Source organism: Amblyomma americanum, chromosome 1 (assembly GCF_052857255.1).
Source record: "Amblyomma americanum isolate KBUSLIRL-KWMA chromosome 1, ASM5285725v1, whole genome shotgun sequence".
Taxonomy (NCBI): Eukaryota; Metazoa; Arthropoda; class Arachnida; order Ixodida; family Ixodidae; genus Amblyomma; species Amblyomma americanum.
In genome coordinates, this window is record NC_135497.1 from 115124673 (window position 1) to 115137073 (window position 12401).

Here is a 12401-nt window from a genome sequence, read left to right on the forward strand (position 1 = left end):
ACAAGCAGTTAGCATGATTGATAAGGAAACAGCCTATTATAGAAAGCTCCTAGCTTCCCTGCTGAAGCAAACAAAAAACTATGCAGCTCGGCATGAACCAGTTAAACTAAAGCACGCAAGTAAAGGAGGCATTATTTATCATATGCATGAGGTCGCACCACTGCCACACATAGAGCATTGCAACTAGCCAGTGCGAATTAAATATTGCACAATAAAATAAAAACTTAAAAGTAAAAAATGGCATTTTAGTGCCTTAAAATTTAATATAAGAGTTCCCCATAAGACTCCATTGTTCACCTAAAGGATGACTATACTCCATTTCATACATCAGGTGCAACGCTGTCAAAGCTAGCACTCTTATTTACGCGCCTACATCCACAACTAAAATGTAGTGCGTTCCTTGTCGTGAGTGACAAACAGTATATGTTTTGCCTCCATGCTAATTACATGATACATTTGCCCTGAGCTTAAATAAATGCGCTCTTACTGCTGACGACACGCTGTCGCTTTATGGTGCCTTAGACCACTCGGCCACATAACAAGCGCGGAGTAACACGCCTTCCTTTATTTTGTGATGTGGACTACTTCTGTACCTCTCACAGCGTTGCCGCTGAAACAAAGTATACATGCTGATGATCAAAGTCCACAGACATGAACTGAGGCTTCTATCTTTGTAGTCAGTGACTCAGCATGGAAACTTCTTTTGCATATATAGTAGGGTGTGCGAATATTCAAAAGTTTTGAATAGTAAATCGAGCCTCCTTCTATTCGATTCGTTAAATGAATCAACTAGTGCGTATTCAAAAATATTCAAAAGGAGTCAAATACAATCTCAGGTGTTTGAACAGTTTTAGAGTAACAGAAGACACAAATTTTGAATCGGGCACGCTGTACTTTTCTTCAATGGCTGTTTCAATAGCAGGGCCTACTCTGCTGCTACGATAGGTCTATATGTTTTCGTGCCGCGCTGCGGTCCATTCGTGTGACAGTGTTGATGATGGTCAAACATATGTAATTCGCAAGATTGTGCAACATGGCACGGGTCAGCCAGGTCCAGCTAACCCTGCCTTCATGTGCGATATCGAAGGGCATGGAGCTAGTTTGTTCGATGTCGTCATCAGCAGCAAAAAGTATTTTTCCAGGACGCATGAAATGACAGTCACAGGGTTAATATGAAATGCTGACTTTATGCTGTGTGCCTCACAGATCACTCATGGGTTTTTTTGATAGCTATAGCTTTGAAAACAACTATTATTGAATAGTTCAGTTTTTAACTCATCCTATTAGGCTCCTATTACTTTGCGGTGGGCTGCACACCACTCATTAATTAAGGAGCTTAATAGTAATAGTCAAAAAGCTAACTATTCAATATTTGTTAACCAGCCTACTAGTTAATTAGCACGTCTTAGCTGTATTCTGATGCACTACAACGCTGACAATGCTATGCTGAAAAAAGCGGCAATCTAAATAAAAAAACCTATTTTTAAAAATTGTGTAATGTCTTAGGTGAAACACCCTGTACTATAAGGACCTGAAAGAAATTCCACAATTGCTTATCGGGAAAGGTTGGAATTTTTTTTGCCCAATCATGCTCCCTACGATAATCTGAAATTAAGAAACTTTCCCCGCACTGGATTACAATTTTCGCCTGAAGGGGATAATAAAATGTATCGTGGCTTCTGCAGCCATGGCACCCTGCAGTTAGCCTGCCCGCCCTGTGCATGTTTTGGACGCAGTGCTCGGTTTCAAAGAAGACACGGGCGCCAGAAGCCCGCGCGCACGCACAAGCTGTGCAGTCGTGATCTTCATCGCCAATGTTCATGACAGTCTCAACTACTCTGTGCACAACAATGCACAACGATGTCAGTGCACGTCAAAGAACCCCAGGTGGTCGAAATTTCCGGAGCCCTTCACTATGGCGTCCCTCATAGCCTGAGTCGCTATGGGACGTTAAAATCCCATAAACCAAACCAAACCACTATCCCGTGGGGCACATTGTGATGACGCCGCAAGGTCACGTGACCTAGGTGGCCCAACTGCCTCCTAAGTAGCTCTCTGGGGACCATCTGCCAGAGCCATGGCAGTGATTTTTCGTTCATAACGCCGACACCAGAATTTCTGGGTAATGGGTCATTTCATGCTGTCGCGTTAAAACATGCGAACTTCTAGCAGTTCTCTGAAACACCTTCTGAGATGAGCAAATCAACTCGCCCAATCACTACAGTGTTGTCATGAAAACCTGAGCCAAATAATTCAGTTCTACATGCAGCCCCCCCCCGGCGACTTTTTCATGCTCGCACCCTCCTCCGTCGCTTGCACATGCGTATACAAGTTGAGAGGTGGCTATTGGTTAGATCCTTTCAGACGTCAGGCAGCTACCATGGCCGCGGCCAATAAGCCAGGTTACTCCGGCGGGTCAGGAGCCCCACTCCCGGAGGTGGGGCCGGCGGAAGAGCACTGACCTTCCAGCCAACAGTAAGCATTTCGCCTGTTTAGTGATTGAAATCGGCTCCGCAACTTGGACAGCATCCCCTGCCCCTGGAAAGCAGTACGCTAGAGGTCAGTTTACTCCCTTTTTTCTCATAGGCTTATTTGTGTTCAGATTGTAAGAAAGTCCGCGTTGCGACATGCGTTCGTCGGTACACCTCCTGCAAACTTCGAGATATAAGAATGCCGCTCGAGAGAGATGTTCGTTATAACTTCGAGTGGACTTGAATGAACTTTACCCACTTTAACCTTTTGAAACAGCGGCGACAACTGAGGCTATGTTGGATAGCTGGCACACAGCGCCACCCAGTTCGAAAGCAGCGAGTTTGGTGCAGTTTTCCTGATTTTTATCAAGATGGTGCAGCTTACCTGGTTTGGCGCAGTTTGGCACATTTGGACTAACGGTGGCGCCACTGCACATTTAACATGCAAGGACAGATTTAAATTAAGCTTAGTGATAAGGAGCAGTATCATATGAATAAACTAGAACAGACCATGCAGCAGGGGAAAGGGGGTTATTCAAACTTAAAGCTAGTGTAGGATAGCGGGACAAGCAGAACAAGTTGTGAACAATGCAGAGATCTAGCTGGGTGCAGAGAGGTGCACTTAGCTTGCAGAAGAGCTTCGTGCAATGCAGTGGATCAAGGTTCTCCTTTTCCTTCGGGAGGCGACCCCGAAACCCTCCATCAGCTGCAAGACTGCCCAGAAACTGACAGCTCGCATTCACGCGCAGCACTGCCCCAGGGTCTTGCGGCGATTCGATGCCCCACATTTCAGGCGCTGTGGGCTTTCGCTTGGGAGACAGTTCCGAAAAAGCAGTTTCCCGAATCCCGCCCTACGCTTCCCCATCCAGGGTGAAGGGACATATTAAAGTGACTGCATTCATGCCCACTTGCGCACGGGCGTGAGATATCTATTGCATGCAACAAGCTTCCAGCCTGCCGTGCTGGCGGGTCGCCACTCAAACATAAACGCTATCAAGGGCACTTGGGCCCAAAGTACGTCCTGAACCTCAACAAAAGCCCTATACGGAGATAGCCTATGATAACCACGCGCGTTTTACCTTCAGTCTCCTTCCGTCAGTTGAAGCAAACCCATGAACTACCTGAAGCAAGCAGAATCACGAACACTTGGCCACAACAGAACATTAAAAGGCAGCGAAATAAATAATGTGAGACGGATACTGCGCCACTTCCTTTCCTCAAAAATCAAACCAATCTCTCATTCATGCTGCAGCCGCTCCCAGCCTTGAACAGTTTTTTGACGCATGCAAAAAGAAAAAAAAAAGCCGGCGACAGGGGCAATAAATTCCGAACGCGGTGAGGACAGCTCAAAGCCCATGACTCCTGGTGCTATGGGAACGCTTCATCAGTTTTTCCAGAGTGGACTTCGAAAATCACACTTTCGAACGCTGAAGAAAAAAGCAGAGTTCAGCGCTTTCACCGTATGGCTATTCTACACGCGCTCATACGTGTGTGCTGTTACACAAACTCCAGTGTAACCCACATGAAATCCTCAAGGGAGAGCGAGGCCAAACCGCACCCAAAGCTCCCTCTCACCTACAGCCTTTTGACTGGGGAGTCGTCTCCAGCTCCCAATCTGCACAAAAGAAGAGCACCGGCCAAACCAAGACGCTGCCGTAGGGGTTTACGACCGCAGACCCCACACGACGCTACCGACGTGGCATTCATCAGTAGTGTGTCAAGTGCGCCTTGCGGTCACCGGTGGAAGGACGCGCCTGCAGCCAGCTGCTTCGCGGAAGGGGGCCCGCGCCGCCTCGCAGGCATGCGACCCCTTCGGGGGGGGGGGGGGGGGGGGGGGGGGGGGGGGGGGGGGGGGGGGGGGCCGCGGGGCCTAAGAATGGACACGATTAGCGCGGGGGTACAGTGAACTATAGCGGGGGCCAGCTCAGTCAGTCCGTATCTCACCGAAAGCACGCGTGGCGCGAGTGATGCCTTTGGAGGACAGGCAAAATATGCCGGCCTTTTTTTTTTTTTTTTTCCAGTGGCTCCAGCCGGCCCGCAGCACGCGTGAGAGCACAGCAGAGGTCTGCAGAAGTGACCACCACGGGGGCGGCAGAGCCACGAGAAAAGGCCTTCGCAGAACAGACTCCTGCGGTGCGTGGCAAAATGCCGGAAGCAAAACTCGGCGCGCAGATCTTAGCAAATCAGCGCGGTCACGGTGGCCCCGAGACCCAGCAAACGGTGAAAGTGGAGGCGGTTGTCCCTGGGCGAATGTTGCAAATTTGAAAAACGCGGAGCGGGACGTCGCGCTAAGGAGCTGCAGGCTCGGGTCCAAAAGAGGACACCGAAAGCCGGTACGGAGCTAGGGCCGCTCTCGGCAGCTCTGGGGCGGAAGACGCGCCGTCTGCGTGGCACAAAGCGCCGACGAGAATCCGGTGGTCGTGAGCAGCATCAGCGACCTCATCAGCGGCGCAGTCGTCGCACTCGTCATGCAGGGCCCGTACAAAATTACAGGGCAGAGGCGAAATTAAGGCCTTCCCTGTGTATTACAGCAGGAAAATGCACAAAGCATGGGGGCCGCCCAGCTCGGCCAAGAGGGAAGGCCCCTCCCTTCCACACACACACACACACACACACACACACACACACATAAAGAAAGGAGGGGGGGGGGGGTGGAGAAGGGCGAGCCGCAGCCCCAGGCGGCGGCAGCCAGGCCCCTTTCATCCTGGCCGCCCGCCGCGCCTCGCATCGGCGGCGACCCTCAAGACACACGCGCCGCCGCCTCTATGCCTTCCGGGCTGAAAAGAAGAAGAAAAGGAAAAGCTCCCCACGGGGTTGCTGCTACCAGTCGGCCCTCGCCAACTCTCCGGACAGCCTGAGAGTTGCGAGAGCTAGGCCCTCGTTGCTTCCATTTGTAGGGCCATCATCGAAAGCAGCAGTCCCAAAGCATTGCCGCTAGAAGGGTGGCCACCGTACTAAAAGAAAGGCATATTTTGCCACGCAGCACGACTAAGAACCCAGTGATTTACCTACGGCGAATTTCGCATCACAGCTGCGTGTTCAAACGCAAGGGGAAAAAAAAAAAGTCCGATTAATTCAGTCACGTCCGGCCGTGATTCAGTGAGCCCCTGCGGACAACACCCAAGCTTGTCACGCACAAGCAATCCGCTAGCGGCTCAAAAGGTTTGTTGACTCCACAAAGCACCAATGATAGGTGGCGTAGCAGCGAGTTTCATCAGACCCGCAAGCGGGAATAAAAGACGGTTAGCTGATGTCAGCACTATACGACAGTGTACAGCGCAGAAGCGAATACCTGACAGGCTAGACACTGCGTATATTGTAAGGCGGTTCACGCAAACAAGAGGTATGCCAGAGCCCAATAACGGTGTAGAAGCACCAAGGAAGCGCGGGTTCGGGGCTTTTTATTTCAAGCAAACAAGAAAAGCGCTGTTCTCAGCGGCATACTGGGTTGTTTTGGGAAACCACGTGCAAACCATACTCTAAAATGTGCAAAAGTTTCCAATACCGAAGGCGTTTCTCTTCATCCTAACTTCGCAAAGTGGTTCTCATGGAAGAAGCCCTTTCACGACGATCACAACCCGCCTTTTTTCTCACAATTCACCAGCATCCCGAACCTGCCACACATACCCCGTCTGAGGAGTGCGCATCACCGAGTAATTTCCTATGAGTGGATCCCATGAGTAGACATGGGAGTAGATCCCATGAGTAGACAACGCACGGTTTAAAGAAAACGCAAGCCTGACGTAATGACAGATTCCCTGCTTAATACTGCCAGGTAGTCGCAAAACTACCCGCGTAAGGAACACGTTTTCCACCTGGCAGTAGCAACATGCTCACACACAGGTTGAGCTTGTAGGTGGACATCCACATCAGCCCTGAGCTCGACTGTCTCAGGGGGTGCAGCATGATCACCCAGCGGTAAAAAAATCCCAGTGGCAAAAGGCGCGTTGATTTATGCCCTGCGTTTCAGACTAATCGCGATCGATCGAAGAACTAAAATCCCCTTACTCAAATAGAACCACGCCGTTTCAGATTTCCTGCCAGTATACCCAGGCCAATTTTGCGACTTGAGTTCATAGCATTTCTTTGAACTCCACCAAGGCATTCCTTGCCTTAACCATGACGTCCCTGGTCTGACGGGAGTGCCCGCAGCGGCCAAGTCGGTCTCCGGCGGGTCCAAACCCTGCTTCTGGCGACCGCGCGCTGGCAGAAGTCGCGTCCTCGCGGAGCTCTGGCCACATATTTACAGCGGTTATTACATATACTTGAAAGATACTTTGTCCAAAATAAGATCGAACTGTCTTTCAGCACTTTGGACGCCCTTGGACATGATTAATAATAGTGGCACACTTTGGCGCTAGGCGCACAAAAAGCGCGGAAAAAAAAAGCGATTTTCGTCTCCTTGTGTCTTCTTTTTTTGATGGGAGCCACAAATAACCCTAAGTCAAATCCTTTAGTAAAGCAAGCACGCAACTTTTTTGCTTCAGCTCTCATGATCACATACTTTAAAGAAAAAATTTAATAAACTTGTCGCGGTGGTTCAGTGGTTAGGGCGCTCGGCTACTGATCCGGAGTACCCGGGTTTGAACCCGACCGCGGCGGCTGCGTTTCAATGGAGGTGAAACACAAAAGGGCGCCCGTGTGCTGTGCGATGTCAGTGCACGTTAAAGATCCCCAGGTGGTCGAAATTATTCCGAGCCCTCCACTACGGCACCTTTCTTCTCTCAGTCCCTCCTTTATCCCTTCCCTTACGGCGCGGTCCAGGTGTCCGCCGAGATGTGAGACAGATACTGCGCCATTTCCTTTACCCAACAACTAATTTTCGATAAAAGAGTATAGCATGGCTGCTGACCTGGGGCAAATGTGTGATGAACCCTTGAAACTGTGCTTTGGGGTGGAATCGGGCGCAATTCTACACACCCCACCAAATTTCAAAACGTGTATAAACAGATGAAAACTCCTGCGCTGCACGCAAGGCGGAGGAGGATAACTTTATTTCCGTCGACAAAAGTAGCAGATGGTGTGGGGTTGTCATGAGCCCGTGGCGTTCGGCGACTTCTCAAGGAATGATTGTCGCAATGCAATGGCGCTTGCCAGCGCCACATGCGAAGGCAGAGGTCGAGGAGGTTATGAAGGAAGCAAGGGCTCATAGGTCACGAACACCATGTTGCGCGCGTTGGTTCAAATTCTTGATGAACCTTGGTGGACACCTGGTGACAGGCATCACTTCCACGCACGTATCACACACACACGCCCACGATTTAAGGAACGAAAATAAATTCCGCGAGCAAAACATTTAACAGACCGAATATACGAGCAATTTGGTGCAGATCTGCAGCTTCCTATGTATGCAACAAGAACGAAAAACATATACAAAGAAAAGACACTACGAGCTCTGCAGTCCTTTAATCGCAACAGTTTTCTTCCTGTCGCGTGTAAGATACCAAAATAAACACTGCCAGTGGCAGTGACTCGATAAGGCATCGGCGACACAGAAGCACGCACCGCGAGAGACGTATGCGTGGCCGCCCTCTACGTATACGGCCACTGCACGGCCGCGCATGCACCTAATGTCCGCCCCCACCGCACCAGCGCCGCCTCTCCCCTGGCGGTCATTTCCGAACTTATGTCCGAAGCGCCACCTCCAGGTTCATCTTCGCCCGTGCCACTGTGCTGCAATAAGCGGGCGTGTCGGACACAGCGGCACTCCTGTAAGATCGCGACACGCACTCGCGTGTTCCCGCTAAGATTGGACGAACTTGTATACATGTGGTCGATCCTCTACCTCGTCTTGCACCGCAGGCCTTGTCACTGCGCTCACTGCACAAGCCAACGCAAAGACAGGCTTCCCCCCGAGAGCTCTCCAGATACCTGATTTAATATCCGCAGCGGGTCCTTGGACCTAAGATATTAAACTTATTTTTGGAGTATGGCGGAGTGTTGGCTTGAAGCACTCTGGCACGGGGTCGGCCCGGTATTGCACTGCCTCCGGGATCGGCCCGGGGCATATTAGCGCGGCGCGTCTTTTCCTTTCACTCTTTCCTTTACCCCTTCCTTCTTTCTGCACGCGGCAGCGGGCTTGGCTCGGCTTGAGCCAATAGGCAGGCCCGTGCTTTTTCTTTTTCCTTCTTCCTCTAAGCAACATCAGTCAGTCAGTCAGCTCTCCAACTTCACCCTCCGTGCGTGACGTGCTCCAGAGATTTTATTTCAGTTGGCAATTTTTTGTAAATTGTGCGGTTTAACGCCCCGAAGCGACACAAAGGCTATAAGGGGCGCCGTAGTGGAGGGGACGCCGGATTAATTTCAACCACGTGAGGTCCCTTAACCTGTGCTAACATCGCACAGCACACCACGGGCACCTTTTGCATTTCGACTCAATCGAGACGCCGCGACCGGCATTGAACACGGGTCCCCCGGCTCTGCAGCCGAGCGCCCTAATTACTAAGCCCCCGTGGCCTTTCATATACTAAACTAATAAAGGGTGAACAGGAACGTCAAGCATATTAATAGGAATTTTACGTTGCCAATGATGTTATGAGGCACACTAAGCCCGAATTAATTCCTCAAATCGCACAGAAATAAGTGTTTTTGCACATCAAAATGCGGCCGTACATGGCCAGAACATCACCGTCACGTTGTGTCACCGCGACGGCCGTAACTGCCCATTAGCTAGCTCAGTATCCCAGAGCTGTAAATTAAACTGCAGATGAAAAAAATATCAAATTTAAAAATGAAGTCCTCACAATTTAAGATGCATCGTATCGCTAAATTAAAGCTAGACACGGTGCTTTTTAGTGCATATCAATATAGGCTAGTTTTCTACAGCGTCCGTCCGCCATCGCTTCCAGCCATTCGTTCCAACGTACACGGACCTCACCCCTGACCACGATGGCCTGAACTGAATGAGCTCTCCCTATTTGCGTATTTTCCCCTTTCCCTCGTGCGGCGCGGCAGGCTAGCAGCGTGTTAAAGATCACCCAGGTGGTCGAAATTATTCCCGAGTCCTCCACTACGCAACTATTTCCCTCCCAACTTCTTACCCTTCCCTCACGGTGAGGTTGAGGTGTCTACAAAGAGAGTTACTGCGCCTTTCATGTCCTCATTTTTTTTTATATATTCCGGCCGACCCTCCCCATTTCCTCGCAGTAAAGTAGTCCTTCCCTATCTCTATCCAGCCCGGCCGTACTCTGGGTCCAGAGCTATAAAACCACGTATATCTCGAACATAAATTTGTACGATTTGCATCTCCAAGACTTTAAAAACGTAACTTCCGCACAGCTTCATAAATCACCATTTAAAAATTGCGCATAACATTGATCTTTTTAGACAAAATCATGCTGGCCATCCATTGCCAACGCCTCAACATTACTTTCCAAGATGAACACACAAGCGTCCGAACTCGCAAAATGGCGAGAAGCTACATTTTATAACATGTCGAAACATTTTCTTCAATACATCGGCCAAGGACCTAAAAAGTCTACCGTTTTGACCAAATTTCATCGCGCTGCCACGCCATCCACACGACTGAACTGAACAAAACGGCGCGTGAAAACTTCATGAAACGGCATAACGGTTTCACTGCCTATTTCGATAACCTCAGCCTATTATAAAATCCTCCCTGTAAACAAAACACACCGACATACATATATGCATGGAGGTCAAAGTAGAACGCAAAACTTTGCAGCAATTTCCATACTTTATCATCGGTGCCAGGCTAGTATTCCCGTCAACGCTTTTATGTAATTTTAGTCAAGCGAAACGCATTCAATGCACGAAACTCCTGCTCGGCATTTTGTTTAGGAGGACACTGTCGGAGTGTAAACAGCGCTTCAGACTGCACACGTGTTGGAGACAAAGGTTCGTGAAAACGCGGTTGTGTGGCAAAGGTGCCACGTTCTATAGTGCGCTACATACGTTATATTAATAATTCCTGTGAACATGCTAATTAAGCAAGTACGTGAATTTGTATGGAAAGATTTAATTTTGCCCTGAGCAGGTTAAGCTAAAATTTTTCAGGAGCTGCATGCTGAAAGTGGTGCCATTCGCATCCCGTTAATGATTGCTTATTAAACGAGGATCAATATAAATAAACTTGTTATTCGTTAAACAAGAGGAGGCAGCGAGACAGCAGTGATGAAAACGTTTCATTGTAAAACGTCATCACAACTGTTGCATCGCCTGCTCTTCAATCAACGCCGCTTAGCGAGGTACGGCAGAACGAGAAAAAAAAAAAGGTGACTTCGGGAACAGCAGACCACACTGCTCGCAACTCTTAACAAATCAGTATTGGTGAAGCGCTGAGCAAGAAAAGCGGGCAGAAAAAACAGCGATGCGCTCACCAGCGGGCATTCCGAAAGCGACCGTTCCGCTTTGGAGAAGGCAGAACAAAACTTGACGGTGAAACGAGGCATCTTTCTGAGTATGGTCGCCATGTCAGCAACTGTCAAGCTTGGCGCCCGACGACGATGCACGCTCAAGCGGTCGACCCAACGCTGATCATCGCTCGCAACCACGCACGCACGCAAACGCTCAGGGCGAGCAGGCGCGCACGGGCATTCGGCGAGCGGCGGGCAAGCAGCAGCGCAGCTGGCACAACGCGCATGCGCGGGGAGCGCCGGGGCGGCTCATTCGCGTCCGAGGGTAGGTCGGCATGCACGCTGGCTTGCGGCCCTTCGCCGCTGGACAACGTGAGAGCAACGGGGGCCTGCACGAAGGGGCTTCCCCAAGACCAGCACGTAAATGACCGTGAATGTTTGCTGGCGCCACCGAGCACCGGCGTGCTGCTGCTTTTGGTACCGCCGCCTTAGTACGCGAATTCTTTAACTAGCCCAACTGTTTTAATAACACTATGCACACAAGTAGCGTATACATTCTTATTGGAAGACAGCATGTTCACGACACAACAGCACCATCCGAAGTCAAGGTGATTAAATAAGTTCTTGTCGCCCTTTCAGTGACCGTGCACTTCGACACAGCCGTCCAGCTCTATGACAGTTCCTTGCATCTTCTTGCACATAAACCGCGTTACCTTAAGCGGCCATAGAACAGCTTATGGCAGGGGCACAAAGGGGCACCACTGGTACGAAACCTGGGCTAATATATCCGCCTCTTTAATTAATCCGCAGTCACGAAACTGCAAATCTAGATATCGTTAAGTGCGCAAATAAAGCTACAGCAATAACAGCGCAAGAGTGCGCTTGTGATGCACTGAATTCAACCGGGCTCAATGGTACAGATTTCACATATTCTCCTTCAAGTGAAGTGCACCTAGGGCCTTAACCAACGAAACTCGCCCGACAGCTGGCAAAAAAACTAATGAGCTTTCAAATACCCAATGCAAGGCATAAATCTGTGGTTTCACTTACGGCATGCTCCCGTATGTATGAACGCATGTCTTTAATGTTTCTTCGATCTGTTGCACGAGCAGCGCATGAGCCGTGCCAAGACCAGCAACGGTGAAGTCGCATGGACAAGAACCTGTGGATCTGCACGTCCTTACAACGTGGTGCGCACTCGCTTCGTCACTCTCCTGGTGCTGCGCACATAAATACCAATCCGGAACGCAGCTCGCGAGCTTACCGCGCGTGCCCACCTAAAATGCGAGCCGACTACAGTACGGAGTTGAGAACCTTACCTACCTCCCGCTGTCATACACTAGATAACATAATCACTGAAAGTATACTTCCTACGGGAACATACACCTAATGTGTGGTACAAGCATGGCATCGATAGTTCTGGCGATACACAAATGCGTAACGACGCCAAAACGCACAAATTGCCACCCGTACCTCGCCTTCCGGCAGCCAAAGTCGTTCCCACATGTCGATTCGAAGGTAGTACAGCACGCTTACAAAATGCAGGCGAGGCTAGACGCTGCAGCGGAAGTCCTCACGGACCAAGTTCCCCGCCTTCTAGGCAACTTGCCTAGTG

The 12401-nt window shown here is 50.0% G+C and overlaps 1 protein-coding gene across 2 annotated transcripts in view; it reads right to left on the reverse strand.

The window, feature by feature from the left end:
* nkd (NKD inhibitor of WNT signaling pathway naked cuticle) overlaps positions 1-11044 on the reverse strand; it is a 35177-nt gene extending 24133 nt beyond the window's left edge. The window contains exon 1 of one of the 2 annotated variants that reach the window (XM_077646588.1): positions 10811-11044. In XM_077646588.1, coding sequence (XP_077502714.1) covers positions 10811-10903 — 93 coding nt within the window. In that variant the 5' untranslated portion in view covers positions 10904-11044. The remainder of the gene's footprint in view (positions 1-10810) is intronic. The other variant, XM_077646589.1, reaches the window with a different exon arrangement.
* Between the last annotated feature and the right edge of the window lie 1357 nt (positions 11045-12401).